General features: G+C 34.4%; 2 protein-coding genes and 1 non-coding gene across 3 annotated transcripts in view; 1 reads left to right on the top strand and 2 right to left on the bottom strand.

The window, feature by feature from the left end:
• Positions 1 to 74, bottom strand: trnan-guu (transfer RNA asparagine (anticodon GUU)). Its single transcript has one exon. It is a non-coding gene; the product is annotated as a tRNA-Asn (tRNA).
• Positions 1 to 14,239, top strand: part of LOC134327050 (zinc finger protein 658-like) — a 52,706-nt gene extending 38,467 nt beyond the window's left edge. The window contains exon 4 of the mRNA XM_063009125.1: positions 12,415 to 14,239. Coding sequence (XP_062865195.1) covers positions 12,415 to 14,118 — 1,704 coding nt within the window. The 3' untranslated portion in view covers positions 14,119 to 14,239. The remainder of the gene's footprint in view (positions 1 to 12,414) is intronic.
• LOC134326291 (zinc finger protein 420-like) overlaps positions 1 to 19,174 on the bottom strand; it is a gene marked incomplete at its 3' end in the record, with an annotated part of 192,081 nt that overhangs the window by 61,866 nt on the left and 111,041 nt on the right. The gene's annotated exons all lie outside the window — the stretch shown is intronic.

The raw sequence follows: 19,174 nt of genomic DNA, 5'->3' as shown, positions 1-19,174 counted from the left end.
CGTCCCTGGGTGGGCTCGAACCACCAACCTTTTGGTTAACAGCCAAACGCGCTAACCGATTGCGCCACAGAGACACACGCAAAGATGTTTCATTGGACAGTACACATGAGTCACATGACTTGCTAACTTTTACAGAAGGGCAATTAAGTTTGGTAAATTGAAATAATGGCATGTTTCTGACCTGAATGAGAGGTACAGGACCTTATGGAGGAGGATGGCGCTACACCCTGCGTTAAAAGGATCAAATCATTTCTTGGCATGGTGTTTTATTACCAGCATTTCATACCCAACTGTTCCTCTATCGCAAAACCCCTGTTTGCACTTACTGCTGGGCAGAAAAGAAGAGGGAAAGTGGCTAAAGACAGGAAGTCTCAGGGCGTGTACAGAAAACTTACCACTACAGATTGGACAGACGAATGTCAGCTCGCTTTTAACCAGCTGAAGACTACGTATGCTGCTGGAATGTGTTGTGCTTGCACATCCTGAATTTGATTAACCATTTATCTTGTCAGTTGATGCATCCTTGGATGGTCTTGGGGCTGTGCTTTCTCAAGTGCCCAAGGGAGAATCCAAAGCAAGACCTGTAGCTTTTGCAAGCAAGACTCTCAGTGCATCACAGCGAAAGTACCCAGCTCACAGACTTGAGTTTATGGCCTTGAAATGGAGCGTCTGTGAGAAGTTCAGCCACTGGTTGAAGGGCCATAGTTTTACAGTCTGGACAGATAATAATCCACGTACTTACCTCATGACAAAGCCAAAGCTTGATGCATGTGAGTTGGGCTGGGTTTCGAAGCTTGCATCTTTCTCCTTTGATCTTAAACATCTACCTGGGAAAGTGAATGTCGTGGCTGATGCTTTGAGTCGCGATCCCTTTGCTAAACCCATTGGGCAGAGGTTACTTGAAGAACCATACCCTACACCCATTCAGCAGTCCAATGGGGTAGAGGAGGATTCTGTGCAGGATGTTTTTAGAGCCAGCTGCCAGTCTCAAATGTTCAGATCAGCAAACCATACACCACCCAGAACTCAGTATAATGCAGCTGAGATCAGAGCTCTCTGCCAGACCTATTGTGATTGGGCTGATGCGGTGGAGGTCAGAGCAGTTAACTTAGCCCAGCATGTTCAACAACTGTCAAGCAGCCAAGAAACAGTACCCATAATTTCTATGCAGGAGCTTAAATTAAGTCAAGAGCAGGATCCAGTCATCTCCAAAGTATTGCCATTTGTCATTGCTAAGAGGCGACCATCTAGACGAGACAGACAAGGTGCTGATTCTAAGGTCCTCAGGCTGTTCAAGCAATGGGACAAGCTGCATGTTAGTGATGGTGTTTTGTATACAGTGACAAAAGATTTTTCAACCAAGCAGAAACGATTCCAGTATGTGCTACCAAAGAGTCTTAAGGACAGAGCGGTGTCCGGCATCCATGATCTGGCAGGCCATCAGGGTCAAGACCGTACAATATCATTTGCAAGACAGCGCTTTTATTGGCCTGATATGGAGAAGGATATCAGAGAACATGTCAAGTGTTGTCAAAGGTGTGTATTTGGAAAGTCGCCTGAACCAGCTGCACGTGCGCCTTTGGAGAGTATCAAAACTTCTGCCCCAATGGAGTTAGTATGTATAGACTTTTGGTCAGCAGAAGATAGCAAACAGCGAACAGTGGATGTTCTTGTGGTTACTGACCACTTTACAAAACTAGCTCATGCATTCCCTTGTGCCAAAGGCAGGTCGCCAAGAAACTTTGGGATAACATATTCTGCATATATGGGTTTCCAGAGCAGATACATTCCGACCAAGGCGCAAATTTTGAGAGCAAATTGATAGCAGAGCTTCTACATTTAGCTGCCGTTGAAAAATCCCACACAACAGCTTACCATCCTATGGGCAACGGGTGCACAGAGCGATTCAATCGCACATTAGGCAACATGCTTCGTACTCTGCCCCTCAAGGCAAAAGATAAATGGCCACAACAAATTCAGACCCTCACCGTTGCCTATAACGCTACAGTTCATGAGACCACGGGATACGCACCCTTCTTCCTTATGTTTGGGCGTGTCCCTAGGCTGCCAGTGGACCTCATGTTCAAGCAAGTTTTGAATAGTCCTGAAGTTGCTGATTACAATTCGTATGCCAGGTCACTGGTTTCTGGTCTTAAGAGTGCTATGGAGATTGCTCAGAAGCATTCATCTGCTGAACAGCTACGTCAGGCCCAGCATTACAACAGGTGCATCAAGGGCACCTTTCTGTCTGTGGGGGATCGTGTGCTGGTAGCAAACAAGGGAGAACGAGGCAAGAGAAAGTTGGCAGACAAATGGGAGGATGGACTTTACACTGTTGTTAGTGCAGACCCTAAAATGCATGTCTACAAAATACAGAATGTAACAGGACGTACAAGAGTTGTTCACCGGAACCTGTTGATGGAGGTTAACTTCTTACCAGTCCCTGAGCTGTATGAGCATGAAGATGTTGATGAGTCTGACCAATCACTGCTTAGTACAGAATCTGGTCTAGAGGACTATGACAGTGAAGAAAAGATGGCTTCAGGTTCTGGAGTAGTAGCTCAGGACAATGTGTAGAGCCTGTCAGAATCTAGTGATGGAGAGGAGTCAGCACCTTCTTCACCTGAAGGTTCACTCAAGTCTAATATGACTGATTCAGAAAAGCCTGACCCTTGTTCTGAAAACACTGAATCTAGCTTAGCTTTACCAGATTCAGACATGCCGCACACACTACAGGATACTTCGTCTTTCACTGGCTCGCACACACCTGCTGAGGTTGATAGTCGTGTTAGAACACGTGCAGGGAGATTAGTCAAAACAGTGAATAGATTAATAGAATCAATGGTTCAGAGACAACTTCTGAGAGGTCCAAATACTCCATTTAGGAATAGTTCTTAAATATTTGTCGTTTTAAGATTTAACTCGTGAAGTTTTATTTTGTTTGCACTACGATGGTGTCTGTTTGACAAGTCTATGAGGACCAAGTATTGTGTGGCGTAATAAGGCGTCACATTGCTCTAAGAGAAATTAGAGGCCTGATCAACCTCTTTCTTTTCTAAACCTTGAATCTGAGATAGCTTTTAAGTTGACTAGGTAAACTAGGTATTACCGTTCACTTGTTCCAGAATGTGTCAGTATAGCACACTAAGCCTCTTTATAACCGTAGAAGTTCATCCGATCAGGATGTTGGTGAATTTTAGGAGGGGTGAATGTAACAGGGTTAAAAAATACTTTTGTTTTATTTAAAATTCCACCAAATCCTGTAATGGGTTTACAATGTTATTTTTGTGTTCGGTATGTATATATGTTAAATGTTTGCATTGGGGAACCATTTATTTGATGTTTATGTTAATTGTGTACTGTCTCTTTAAGAGATACAGGTTTTTTGTTGTGACACTGCTGCAGCGCTCTCAGTCTGTGGGATGCAAACTGAGAGGAGGTATGCGGTTTAAAACTTTTAAATAACTACATAAAACAATTGCTATAAAGTTATAAACAGTATAAATAGGGTAAAATTAGGTTATGAACATGTAGATATGTTGTGGTTTATACGTGAACCTTGTAAAAGACACTTTTTAAAGTTTTATTTAAAAATATGTGTTTTTCTGCTCCACGGGGTTTCCTGATGTGCGTTTCTGTTAGGAGGGGCTGATGTTCTGCATGTGTACATGGGAGAGTTTTGTTTATACTTGAACTACACATTTCTGCAAGGTGTCCAGAGCCTTACTGATCATATTTATCTGTTTATACAGAGCACCGGCCAAATAAAAGACATTAGCCAGCAGTGGTCGTGGTCGTGGTCCTTCTTTAAGCACCGCAGAACTCAACGAACACAACGCAGAGTAGACTTATAGTGGTGGATGTGCAGCAAAGAACAGTGTTAAGAACATTGAACTTGAGACACCCGCTACATGTGCTGCAATTAGTCCAAGTCTAATGTACACTACTATATTTAGTAGATTAAATATTCAAATGTCTGTAAACTTTTCTTAGCAGAGGTAAGATCCACGAATGTTATACTTTCCATTAACTTTAAAAGAAAACTTTATTTTTCTTACATGTACTTGATCCTTTATTTAGCTCTGTTTAGACAAGTATGAGGTTTCCTAGTTGCACTAATGGAGAATAAATGCATATGGTCATATGTACAATTCAGCTTGGCCACTGCAGAAACTGCTGCATGTGTGTTTCTCAATCAACAACGTATGAATGGTGTGGGGTGTCCCCCACCCCTTTTTCCCTCCCCCCTTTTTCCCTCCCCACTTTTTCCCTCCCCACTTTTATTTCATCCTTCTCCAAAGGTAGGTCACGTCTGCCTGTCTGTATGAACTGGTGAGCCCTGCGACTCGCCCAGTGTAGTTATGTCCTAAGTGCGAGTTAATAAAGAGGTTAAAAAAACCAGTAATAATTCTACCTTCCAGTGTACTGGATACAATACTAACTACTTTTTTCATGTTGTGAGCATATGGTGTGAAAGTTCGACGAGGTCAGAATCCGAACGGGGAAATTGCAGCTCGGGTGAAAATCGCTGCTTAATGCAGATGTCAAAAAGACGTATATGTGTATGTGTTCAATATGTAGAACGCGGTGATGATGATAAGACCAACGTAAGATCAAGTTAAATGGAACGCGATGCATTTAAGATGTTCCGACCTTTTCCAGACGTCTCTGAGACGTATATGTGCTATCAGGGATTACACCATGGAACCACACAGTGAGGGCTTAAAGATGAATCCTCTTGTGCTTATAGACTAGTTGGTTTGTAGTGTTATTTTTAAGCTTCTACTGATGTGAATGTGTGAGTTGGAAAACAAAACATGACATTAGAGAAACTGCTTGGAAGAACGTCTAGGACTGACTGTAGTCCTCTCTAAAGCTACCTGAGCAGTGTTGGGGTAGTTACTCAAAAAAGTAATCCATTACTGATTACTCATTACTTAACTAAAATTGTAATGGGATTACTTTACTCATTACATCCTGGAAAATGTAATCTCGTTCCTCATTACTTTACTTTCACGTTACATTCTAAACCCAAACAAATACTGTATACTGGAATCACATCTACAAACAAATTCCATTTATTTACTTTATTTATTTAGTTTCAGAAAAATCCTCTCTTGTGCAGAGATGTGCCTGTGTTTGTTTCTGCTTTAAAACATAAACGCCATGAACCAATCAGATTTAACATCATTAAACGAGTTTATTCCTTAATTATTTGTCCTTATACTAGAGGAGCGCCTCGGTTCTTTTAGTTCATTTCAAAAGAGTCATTCAATAGAATCGGTTCGTTCCCCCCAACACTAGCTGAGAGATACAGGGCTAATGGAGATGTTTTACTGCTAAGCTGCTGTTCAACTCCAGTCCAATTGGTGGCGCTGGTGCGTCTTAAGTTGTTCTGCCAACCGCCATTAAACATCATAAGAAGAACAAGAAGCTGCTGTGTTTGTACTGTAGAGCCTCATCTGTAAGTAAAATATGTATTTAATTATAACCCTTATATTTAATTATAACCACATTCTAATTAATAATAAAACTAGAGTTCATAATAAAACATCACTGTGAGGATTTGAGGAGCTTTAACTCCAGTTTTATTTAAACACACAAACTATTAGCTGCTCCGCTAACTGTTAGCACCACACATGATTCAGTAATGATGAACCGATTCATTGAACCGATGAATCAGTGGATTGTAACGGATTCAGAGTTTATTCATTATTAAATCTAACATTTTGATATAAACGCGTCACATTTTCAGCTTTGTTTACAGTTTTTAATGTTTGATAGAAACAGCGAGTTCTTGTAGCTTTGTTTACAGGTTGTTTTACAGGTTTATAGTAAAAGTTAAAAGTATTAGTACAGCACTGTTATTGGGAGTGGATGAGAAACTAGATGTAAAGAACATCAGACTTCATCATTTCACTTTGGGCCACAAAACCACTTCCACCAAACTCAAAGGGTTGTTTCCCAGACAGGGATTAAGGCTTATAGTCCAGGACTACATTTAGCTTTAAATAGAGAATCTCCATTCAAAATGCTGTGTAGTCTAGGACTAGGCTTAATCCCTGTCTGTGAAACCAACCCAAAAAGTTCTATTAGAAGTCTTTTCTGTCTGATGCTGCTCAGTCCCACAATAGTTTCAACATTTTCACTCTGTTTACAGCCTCACAGCATTAAAAATAATCAGTTAAAACAGTCTGAAAGAGTATTCCTGTATTTCTCTTTAATAGGGAATAAAGTACATTTGTCTATCTGTCTGTCTGCCTGTCAGATCTTTTAATAATGCAGTCAGCAGAAGAGGGACACGTCACCCCCATAGATCTACAAAATGAAGGATTCCAAGAGAAACTAATAAAGAAGGAGGAGGAAGAAGATGGAAGTTACTTCTGTAAGTAAATGTGGAGCAATTTGCCATGTTAGTACAGTACAGTTTGGTTAGTATAGTAGAAATAATAAGAAAATATGGATAGGATTGGATGTAGAAATGCTGATACTTCCAGTCTGGATTAAATATAATTAGTATTTATTTGTGGTAACTAAACCCACAACCTTCAGTTTCCTCCAGTTGTTGAGTTTCTTCTTCACATATTGATGAATTTCAGGTGAAGTCACTTTAATCCCTGTGGAACACGTCACCTCTGAGGAACACCTCACCCCAGAGGACCAACAGTGTGGAGGTTTCCAGATGAAGCCTGTGAAGAAGGAAGAACCTGAAGATAAAGATGAACTCAGTAAGTAAAAATAACATTTATTATTGAATTTATTTGTGTCTATCACTAATACTAACACTAACAGCACCACTAAACCCTCACAGTCACACAAACGACTCTAATCTCTATTTACACAAATAAAGAAAACCGTCGAGCCCAACTTGTGAGAATCTGTTCAGCCATGATAATAGAGACAGCAGCTGATCTGGTGTTAAGAACCACACAAACTACAATAATAATAATAGTAATAAGTTTAACTTATATAGCGTCTTTCACCAAACTCAAGGTCGATGTACAATGACAAAACAAACATAACAGAAGGGATCGATTACACATAGAATTCAAGAAGAAAAATGAAAGTATTGTGTACAGAGAAATTCACAGAGAGAAGAGATCCAGCAAAGAGTCGAGCAGAGAGTTCTAGAGTGCCTCCCATAGTGGACAACCTAAATAAATTAATCATTCATGATGCATCATGGTACAGGACTTTATCATCAGATCTCAGTTTAACATTTACTAACAATCTTTATTATTTATAATGTTATAAATGTATTTGATTATTTATAATGTTATAAATGTATTTGATTATTTATAATGTTATAAATGTATTTTATTATATATAATGTTATAAATGTATTTGATTATTTATAATGTTATAAATGTATTTGATTATTTATAATGTTATAAATGTATTTTATTATATATAATGTTATAAATGTATTTGATTATTTATAATGTTATACATGTATTTGATTATTTATAATGTTATAAATGTATTTATTATATATAATGTTATAAATGTATTTGATTATTTATAATGTTATAAATGTATTTTATTATATATAATGTTATAAATGTATTTGATTATTTATAATGTTATAAATGTATTTGATTATTTATAATGTTATAAATGTATTTTATTATTTATAATGTTATAAATGTATATTATTATTTATAATGTTATAAATGTATCTGATTATTTATAATGTTATAAATGTATTTTATTATATATAATGTTATAAATGTATTTGATTATTTATAATGTTATAAATGTATATGATTATTTATAATGTTATAAATGTATTTGATTATTTATAATGTTATAAATGTATTTTATTATATATAATGTTATGAATGTATTTTATTATTTATAATGCTATAAATGTATTTTATTATATATAATGTTATAAATGTATTTTATTATTTATAATGTTATAAATGTTTTTTATTATTTATAATGTTATAAATGTATTTGGTTATTTATAATGTTATAAATGTATCTGATTATTTATAATGTTATAAATGTATTTGATTTTTTTTAATGTTATAAATGTATTTGATTATTTATAATGTTATAAATGTATATTATTATTTATAATGTTATAAATGTATTTTATTATTTATAATGTTATAAATGTATTTTATTATATATAATGTTATAAATGTATTTTATTATTTATAATGTTATAAATGTATTTTATTATTTATAATGTTATAAATGTATTTTATTATTTATAATGTTATAAATGTATTTTATTATTTATAATGTTATAAATGTATTTGATTATTTATAATGTTATAAATGTATTTGATTATTTATAATGTTATAAATGTATTTGATTATTTATAATGTTATAAATGTATTTGATTATTTAAAATGTTATAAATGTATTTGATTATTTATAATGTTATAAATGTATTTGATTATTTATAATGTTATAAATGTATTTGAAAATTTATAATGTTATAAATGTATTTGATTATTTATAATGTTATAAATGTATTTGATTATTTATAATGTTATAAATGTATTTTATTATTTATAATGTTATAAATGTATCTGATTATTTATAATGTTATAAATGTATTTGATTATAATGTTATAAATGTATTTGATTATTTATAATGTTATAGATGTATATTATTATTTATAATGTTATAGATGTATATTATTATTTATAATGTTATAAATGTATATTATTATTTATAATGGTATAAATGTATATGATTATTTATAATGTTATAAATGTATTTGATTATTTATAATGTTATAAATGTATATTATTATTTATAATGTTATAAATGTATTTTATTATTAATAATGTTATAAATATATTTGATTATATATAATGTTATACATGTATTTTATTATATATAATGTTATGAATGTATTTTATTATTTATAATGCTATAAATGTATTTTATTATATATAATGTTATAAATGTATTTTATTATTTATAATGTTATAAATGTTTTTTATTATTTATAATGTTATAAATGTATTTGGTTATTTATAATGTTATAAATGTATCTGATTATTTATAATGTTATAAATGTATTTGATTTTTTTTAATGTTATAAATGTATTTGATTATTTATAATGTTATAAATGTATATTATTATTTATAATGTTATAAATGTATTTTATTATTTATAATGTTATAAATGTATTTTATTATATATAATGTTATAAATGTATTTTATTATTTATAATGTTATAAATGTATTTTATTATTTATAATGTTATAAATGTATTTTATTATTTATAATGTTATAAATGTATTTGATTATTTATAATGTTATAAATGTATTTGATTATTTATAATGTTATAAATGTATTTGATTATTTATAATGTTATAAATGTATTTGATTATTTATAATGTTATAAATGTATTTGATTATTTAAAATGTTATAAATGTATTTGATTATTTATAATGTTATAAATGTATTTGATTATTTATAATGTTATAAATGTATTTGATTATTTATAATGTTATAAATGTATTTGATTATTTATAATGTTATAAATGTATTTGATTATTTATAATGTTATAAATGTATTTGATTATTTATAATGTTATAAATGTATTTGATTATTTATAATGTTATAAATGTATTTTATTATTTATAATGTTATAAATGTATCTGATTATTTATAATGTTATAAATGTATTTGATTATTTATAATGTTATAAATGTATTTGATTATTTATAATGTTATAAATGTATTTTATTATTTATAATGTTATAAATGTATCTGATTATTTATAATGTTATAAATGTATTTGATTATAATGTTATAAATGTATTTGATTATTTATAATGTTATAGATGTATATTATTATTTATAATGTTATAGATGTATATTATTATTTATAATGTTATAAATGTATATTATTATTTATAATGGTATAAATGTATATTATTATTTATAATGTTATAAATGTATTTTATTATTTATAATGTTATAAATGTATATTATTATTTATAATGTTATAAATGTATTTTATTATTAATAATGTTATAAATGTATTTATTATTTATAATGTTATAAATGTATTTTATTATTTATAATGTTATAAATGTATTTTATTATTTATAATGTTATAAATGTATTTATTATTTATAATGTTATAAATGTATTTATTATTTATAATGTTATAAATGTATTTTATTATTTATAATGTTATAAATGTATTTGATTATTTATAATGTTATAAATGTATTTGATTATTTATAATGTTATAAATGTATTTGATTATTTATAATGTTATACATGTATTTGATTATTTATAATGTTATAAATGTATTTTATTTTTTATAATGTTATGAATGTATATTATTATTGATAATGTTATAAATGTATTTGATTATTTATAATGTTATAAATGTATTTGATTATTTATAATGTTATAAATGTATTTTGTTATTTATAATGTTATAAATGTATTTGGTTATTTATAATGTTATAAATGTATTTGGTTATTTATAATGTTATAAATGTATTTGTTATTTATAATGTTATAAATGTATTCATTATAATGTTATAAATGTATTGATTATTTATAATGTTATAAATGTATTTGATTATTTATAATGTTATAAATGTATTTATTATAATGTTACAAATGTATTTGATTATTTATAGTTGTCATCAATTGCTTAATGAGTGGTCTGGAGACGAGGATGCAGAACACGTAACGTTTATTAGAGAACAACAGGAACAAAGATACGGTCGGAGGTAGCAGGGCAAAACAAAAATGGATGACGAAAGAAAAGGGGAAATACTTGAGAGGAAAAAACAATGTTACTATGAACTAACAGAGAGATAAGGGAGAGGACTATACTGACAAATGGTGAAGGCTTAGAAGAGAATCACAAACTCCACGACAGTTGTAGAATAGGGTGAAGCAAAGAGAGAGAGAAGCAGGAGAACAGAAAAACCTAGATAGGACAGTAAGAGACAGAGAGGTGGTGAACTGAACGAGGCGGCCAACGGATGGGACCGAGAGCAAGTAGAGTGAGAGAGAAGTACAGGGAGAGCGAGGGATAGGGAAAAAGTAAGAGAGTTAGTAGGGGGAGATAGAGAGAGCGTTAGTTCACCGACAGAGAGGATGTTAGTATGAAAGAGAGAAATGCTAATGAAAAGGAAAAAAAAGAACAGAACGAACTACACAAGCACAGGTAGGGACGCGCCGGAGGAGCGGGCTAGGGTGAGACCTAACTCAACCCCAGCCGGCCGAACACAAACCACCTGTGAGGACAAATAATGCTCCAAACAAACAGCGATAGAGGAAGAGGGAAAGGAGTGAGAAACCTATGGATCTAAACAAACAAAACACTGGAGCAACAATACAGAGACCAGGACAGTTCACACACACACCTAAACACAGGCTAACTAAATGCTAAGGAGAACAGGGAAAGGATAAGGGGCGCGTGTGAAGGAGAACGCTGGGAAACACACAAGACTAACGTAAAACTGAACACGCTACGCACACACGCACACACTCACCCGACGTAGATAAACACGGAAGTAAGTCGCAGGAGAAAAGGTAACTGGAAAGAGAATCGCTCGGTATGACGGCAAATCAAATACTTCGCACTCGAACAGTGAAAACGGAAACCTTAAATAGAGAAGGAAAGAACCCGGAACTAATGAACCGCACCCTGTGAATGGAAAGCGCGCAGATTAGAAGGCGGGGCTAAGGGAGCGCGTCACAGAGGGAGAGTCAGCGTCGGGATTTCTTACAATAGTGTTATAAATGTATTTGATTATTTATAGTGTTATAAATGTATTTGATTATTTATAATGTTATAAATGTATTTGTGTTATACATGTATTTGATTGTTTTTAGTGTTATACATGTATTTGATTGTTTTTAGTGTTATACATGTATTTGATTGTTTATAGTGTTATACATGTATTTGATTGTTTATAGTGTTATACATGTATTTGATTGTTTATAGTGTTATACATGTATTTGATTGTTTATAGTGTTATACATGTATTTGATTGTTTATAGTGTTATACATGTATTTGATTGTTTATAGTGTTATTAATTTATTTGATTATTTATAATGTTATAAATGTATTTATTATTTATAATGTTATAAATGTATTTGATTATTTTCTGCTTCAGAACTGAACAAGGATTTCTGCTGCTCCTCGTGTCCACGTTCCTCTACAACCCAAAATCAGCTCCACAATCACATCAAGAGCTGCAACCATGATAAATATGAGACTCTGGTGAAGATTAAGACTGAACATGAGGATCTGACGCCCACCAGAAGCTCCAGTAATCAGCAAACGTCCTCTGGTACTGTCAGCATTAACACCTCTCTCAGTCCCACACAGGAAGAAGGAAACGTCTGCTCACAGTGTGGGAAGAGCTTCAGTACCCGGGGTGCTCTCAAAATACACCAGCGCATTCACACTGGAGAGAAACCATATCAGTGCTCACAGTGTGGAAAGAGCTTCAGTACCCAGGGTGCTCTCAAAATACACCAGCACATTCACACTGGAGAAAAACAGTATTCCTGCTCACAGTGTGGGAAGAGATTTAATACACAGAATAAGCTCAAAATACACCAGCGCATTCACACTGGAGAGAAACCGTATCAGTGCTCACAGTGTGGAAAGAGTTTTAATGGACAAAGTGCTCTCAAAGTACACCAGCGCATTCACACAGGAGAGAAACCATATCAGTGCTCACAGTGTGGAAAGAGCTTCAGTACCCAGGGTGCTCTCAAAATACACCAGCACATTCACACTGGAGAAAAACAGTATTCCTGCTCACAGTGTGGGAAGAGTTTTAATACACAGATTAAGCTCAAAATACACCAGCGCATTCACACTGGAGAGAAACCATATCAGTGCTCACAGTGTGGAAAGAGTTTTAATGTACAGAGTAATCTAAAAAAACACCAGCGCATTCACACTGGAGAGAAACCATATCAGTGCTCACAGTGTGGAAAGAGTTTTAATGAACAGAGTTACCTCAAAACACACCAGCGCATTCACACTGGAGAGAAACCATATCAGTGCTCACAGTGTGGAAAGAGTTTTAATGGACAGAGTGCTCTCAAAGTACACCAGTGCATTCACACTGGAGAGAAACCATATCAGTGCTCACAGTGTGGAAAGAGTTTTAATGGACAGAGTGCTCTCAAAGTACACCAGCGCATTCACACAGGAGAGAAACCATATCAGTGCTCACAGTGTGGAAAGAGCTTCAGTACCCAGGGTGCTCTCAAAATACACCAGCACATTCACACTGGAGAAAAACAGTATTCCTGCTCACAGTGTGCGAAGAGTTTTAATACACAGATTAAGCTCAAAATACACCAGCGCATTCACACTGGAGAGAAACCGTATCAGTGCTCACAGTGTGAAAAGAGTTTTAATGTACAGAGTAATCTCAAAAAACACCAGCGCATTCACACTGGAGAGAAACCATATCAGTGCTCACAGTGTGGAAATAGTTTTAATGTACAGAGTAATCTCAAAACACACCAGTGCATTTACACTGGAGAGCAACCATATCAGTGCTCACAGTGTGGAAAGAGTTTTAATGGACAGAGTGCTCTCAAAGTACACCAGCGCATTCACACTGGAGAGAAACCGTATCAGTGCTCACAGTGTGGAAAGAGTTTTAATTTACAGAGTCATCTTAAAATACACCAGCGCATTCACACTGGAGAGAATCGATATCAGTGCTCACAGTGTGGAAAGAGTTTTAATATACAGAGTAATCTCAAAAAACACCAGCGCATTCACACTGGACAGAAGTCGTATCAGTGCTCACAATGTGGAAAGAGTTTTAATATACAGAGTGCTCTCAAAAAACACCAGCGCATTCACACTGGAGAGAAACCGTATCAGTGCTTACAGTGTGGGAAGAGTTTTATTACACAGAGTCATCTCAAAATCCACCAGCGCATTCACACTGGAGAGAAACCGTATCAGTGCTCACAGTGTGGAAAGAGTTTTATTACACAGAGTAATCTCAAAATCCACCAGCGCATTCACACTGGAGAGAAACCGTATCAGTGCTCACAGTGTGAGAAGAGTTTTAATCAACTGGGTAATTTCAAAAAACACCTGCGCATTCACATTTTACAGAAATGATGCTCATAGTGTTGGAGCTGCTTTGCTCATTCGTCAGCACTTAGACACAAGTGTGAGTCATCAGATTGTACCAAACAAGCTAAAATATAAAAATATAAAATATAGTGAGAGAATGAGTGTTGGGGAGAAATGGATAGCAATGAATGAATTATAATGTGTAATTAATAGGTCATTAATTACACAGTAAACATTAATAAGTAAATAGTAATAATAAAAGTATAAATCTTCAGGTTAAACTGTTACTGGGAAAGAATGTGATTATCTATAGTGGAGTGAATGGTGGGTGGAACCAGGAGGTTTAGAGCCTGATGTAAGTGAATGCTATCAGTTAATAGTGGAAGTGAATTGGAAAAAAAAAGGTATTGGATCGGCTAGCATATATTGGTCTTGGTGATAGTGTGCTTGATTGGTTTTCTTCATACATTTCTAGACGTGTACAGTATGTTCACAGTAACTCCTGTTACTAGTGGTGTCCCTCAGGGCTCTGTCTTGGGGCCTCTACTATTTATAATTTACCTGCTTCCCATTGGATGTATCTTTAGGAAATACAACATTCAATTTTATTGTTATGCAGATGACACTGAGCTATACCTGTCCACTGTGCTCACGGCTACTCTTCCTCCTCCATCTCTCTCTGATTGTCTAATAGAATTAAGAACATGGTTCTCTTACAATTTTCTCACATTAAATGCTGATAAAACTGAAATTCTTTTTATAGGTACAAAATCTCCTCTCTCTAAATCTAACAAATTCTCAGTGATGATGAAGAACTCAGTCGTCTCTCTTTCCACTTACAATCTTTCATTTCATGCACATATTAACAATATCACACAATCTGCTTATTTCCATTTACGTAACATAAATCGTCTACGTCCATTCCTTTCTCCTAGAAGTGCTGATGTTCTTGTTGAATTGTGATTGATTATTGTAACTCTCTCCTTTTTGGTCTACCTCATATGGGAGCTAGAGCTTTTAGCTACTCTGCCCCACATCTCTGGAACTCTCTCCCTCCTGACATTCACACCATTGATTCATTCCTTAGTTTCAAAACATGCCTTAAAACGTATTTCTTTAAACTCGCCTACCCTTAATCTGTGTAATTAATTATGTACTGATGTTTTGTATTGTAAGGTGTCCTTGAGTGTTTTGAAAGGCGCCCATAAATAAAATGTATTATTATTTTTATATGTTGGCACAGATGTTACTTATATAAAATGTATTATTACTTTTATATGTTGGCACAGATGTTACTTATACTTGTTTTTCACACATTTTCATAGTTTGGCTTATACAGAGGTGGAAAGTAACAAATTACATTTAGTCGTGTTACTGTAATTGAGTAGTTTTTTTGTGTACTTGTACTTTTTAAAGTAGATTTTACAACCTGTAATTTTACTTTTACTTAAGTATGTTTTGTATTAAGATTTGTACTTTGCTACATTTTAAATAACTTTCGTCACTGAGTAAAAAAAAAAAACAATAAAAAAAAGTCGACATCAAACCTACTAGTATTTGTACCGTTGCAGTCGTAGTCGCAATTTAACTGTTACAGGACGCGTTTTGTTCCGTATTTTTATCAGTGGGAGAGAAATGCTGCAGATTAGACTGAGACAGGGTGATGTGTATGAAACAGATGGAAACTGCTGCTACCGTGGGAATTAGAACGTGTTTAGTTATTATTTAAAGTAGTGTTCACTTTTAGTCTTGGTGACGCCGTGTGTGCGCAGGTTTATCAGCATAACAACCTGTTTATTACTCCGCTGTTTGAGTAGCGCAGTGGGCAGAGCGCATATTTTTCTGCCCTAGATTCGAGTCCAGCTTAGGGCGAAACTAAAGCAACTGGGGTGGGCATTGCTCCCCCTGGATTTTCTCACTGCCCGCCTAAGCAACATAGCCAGAACCGGGGCTGCATATCAGTGTGTCAGTGTCACTGGATCATTAAGCTCCACTTGGCTACAACTATTAAGATTCTGGAGTGTATATGTGGGAATTTGTGCACGTCCGGATGTGACAAAAATGCCCAGGTTTTATCCCAAGTTAAGTTGAGGTCAGGGCTCTGTGACACTGGAGCTTCTTTCAATCAACTTCTCTTCATGTAAAACAGGAAAGGGCCTTCCCTAAACTGTTGCGCTTTGTTTAAATTGTTGATTTACTACACCTGGGAGAGTCCAGACACTTAAAGTACAGGTATGTTCGTGTGGAGTATTTTAGAAAGTGCAACAGCGACATCTAGAGTTTACATGCGGTACCGCTCAGAAATATAAAGAACCATCGCTCTATTAATAACAGTGCTGCTGGGTCCTAGTGCCGTATAGTTCACCTTAAAATAAATGCTAATCACAACAACCAATCAAATAAAAACATTCGTTTAGCATTACGTGCAAAATTGAGAAAGCTTTAAAAAACACAATTAAGGTGATAAAAAAGCGTGTGAGAAACACATGAGAAAAACAGCAGGTACAAAATACAATAAAGGTTTATTCAGAGCATTTCTTTCCTTAGCTAACTTTGCCAGTTCGTTCAGTCTGCCATTTTGAGTACAGACTCGGCCTCATCTCAAATGACGCCAACTTCCTACTTAGGGCACTACTTAAAATAAACATTGTACTGAACAGTTACGTTAAATATAACTTTTTATTGCTGGGTAAAAACTTCATCACCTTAATTCAATTTAAATAATTTAGCAGGAGAAATAACTCACATCAGCATTGCATAAAGGCTTTCACAAAGCATGAACAAACTGAGACGCACTTCACTGAAAGTGTTCAGACTCTAATGGTTTTTGTGCTGCCATGCAGCTGGTTGAATGGGTTTAGTGTAGAATTATGCACAAAGATCTAAAGAGAGAATAATGGCAAGTCATTGTTTACAGCGCCATCTACCGTCCAACTGCGTCCTGAACTTGGTGCAATTTTCCAACAGTGGAACGTTTTGTTGTGATTTTGATACCTGGGTGGCAATGTTTAACTAAAAATTTCTTTTATTTAGTGTTTAAAACTTCTAAATTACCTAATTTTTTAAAAATTGATTTCAGTCAATTATATCAATCACATAAGTTTAAATAACTTGAGATGTAAAAGTAAAGTCTGAAGTTGTGTGTATTTTTCTTTTTGGCTTTATTTACTTAGCAAATGGTGAATCATTACGTTTAGTTCTTGTAGTGTCAGGGTTCCACGGTGTAATGGTTAGCACTCTGGACTCTGAATTCCGTGATTTGAGTTAAAATCTCGGTGGGACCTTACTTCTTTTATTTGGGGCCCGGTGTGAGGTCCAAGATTGAGAAACACAGCAGTTTCAGGATGGTAGCATTCAGCGCATGTGCAGTACAACAGAGCATCACAATTGCTTGTGCTAGTTTAGAGTCACCTTAAATGACATGTTAATTTCGATCCATTCATCCAGCTTGAATATCATAATACCACTAGTAGTGCTATAGTGTTCCACATCCCTGATAGCACATATACATCTCAGAGACGTCTGTTGGATGTAATCCAGTTCGTCTGGAATACGTATTTAATACAGCGTTTGCTCATCTGCAATATCTTCAGCTGCTGCATTCCAGATCAATCTTACTACGTCATCATCATGCCTGCGTCTCAGAGATGCTTATGAGAGCTATCCGAGACCATTTAATAGAGCGCTTATTCATCTGTAATACATCTCCTAAATAACAGGCTGGGATGCTGAAATGGCGTTCAGACGCTGCATTCCAGACTTATGTCCCAGCTAGCACAATCATCTGGCCCAGTTCCCACTTTTCTATCGGCACAGTCGGCCGAGTGTCAGAATCGGCCAGAATCAATGTAGCCAGATCTGTCCCAGTTGTTACCACAGCTGGGTTTTGCTGGTGCTCGTAGAAACGAGTGCGCGCCGACGCTGGTTGTCCGGCTGTGGCCCAGCGTCTAGTCTCTGATTCAGCGCCCCGGCGGAACAACGTCACCATAGCAACAGTGCGACGCGAGCCGTTGAAAAAGAGGACTAATCGTTCGTTGGTGTTAGGTAAATAAACGTTTAATCTTAACAACTTTTTACTTAGCAAAATGTAAGCAGAAAGTCTATTAATGAGTTTTGGATTAAGATAGAGAGCATTTTGGAAATGGAAACGGGTATCTAGTGAGTTTCAGGTTAACTGGTAGTCTGAACTGAAACACTGCAGGTAACGTTAGCTAAAAGGCTAACAGTTTCTAGCATTAGACAACAGCTGCTAAATAATTGAAGCTCATTGAATACTGTGGATAACGTTAACTTAAAAGCTACAATAAGCAACAAGAACAACAACAACAACAATAATAATAATAATGTACATCCACAAGGTGGACCAACAAAGCAGGTGTGTATAATAATAGAGTGGACAGTAAGTAGACTCATTGTTTAAAAAGTCCAGCAACACTGCTGTGTGATCCTTTTAAACCAGCACAACACACACTAACACACCACCACCACGTCAGTGTCACTGCAGTGCTGAGAATAATCCACCACCTAAATAATACCTGCTCTGTGGTGGTCCTGTGGGGGTCCTGACCATTGAAGAATAAGGTAAAAGGGGGCTAACAAAGTATGCAGAGGAACTAATGGATGACAGTGGAAGTGTAGAGCTACAAAGTGCAACTGCGGTCAAGCCAGCCTCCACTTCGAAATGTTCAGTCAAATCAGCCCCCACGTTGTTTCTAAGGATGTGTGTATACTAAACATTACAGTAATAGCGTCTGGTAAAACTGATAAAAAAAAAAGTCACTGACGACCTGAACGTGACTACATCAGTTATAAATATATCAGTTAAAAATATATAAATGTATCAGTTAAAAATATATAAATGTATCACTTAAAAATATGAATATAGCAGTTAAAATATGAGTGAAAATATCACTTAAAAATATGAATATTAGTTAAAATAGTGTATATATAAATATAACAGTTAAAGATATATAAATATATCAGTTAAAAATATATAAATGTATCAGTTAAAATTAAATAAATATATTAGTTACAAATATATAAATATATCAGTTACAAATATATAAATGTATCAGTTAAAAAATATGTAAATATATAATTA

The sequence above is a fragment of the Trichomycterus rosablanca genome, chromosome 14 (genome assembly GCF_030014385.1).
Source record: "Trichomycterus rosablanca isolate fTriRos1 chromosome 14, fTriRos1.hap1, whole genome shotgun sequence".
Lineage (NCBI taxonomy): Eukaryota > Metazoa > Chordata > Actinopteri > Siluriformes > Trichomycteridae > Trichomycterus > Trichomycterus rosablanca.
Note: the sequence above shows the minus strand (reverse complement) of the source record. Positions and strands in the feature narration are given on the sequence as shown.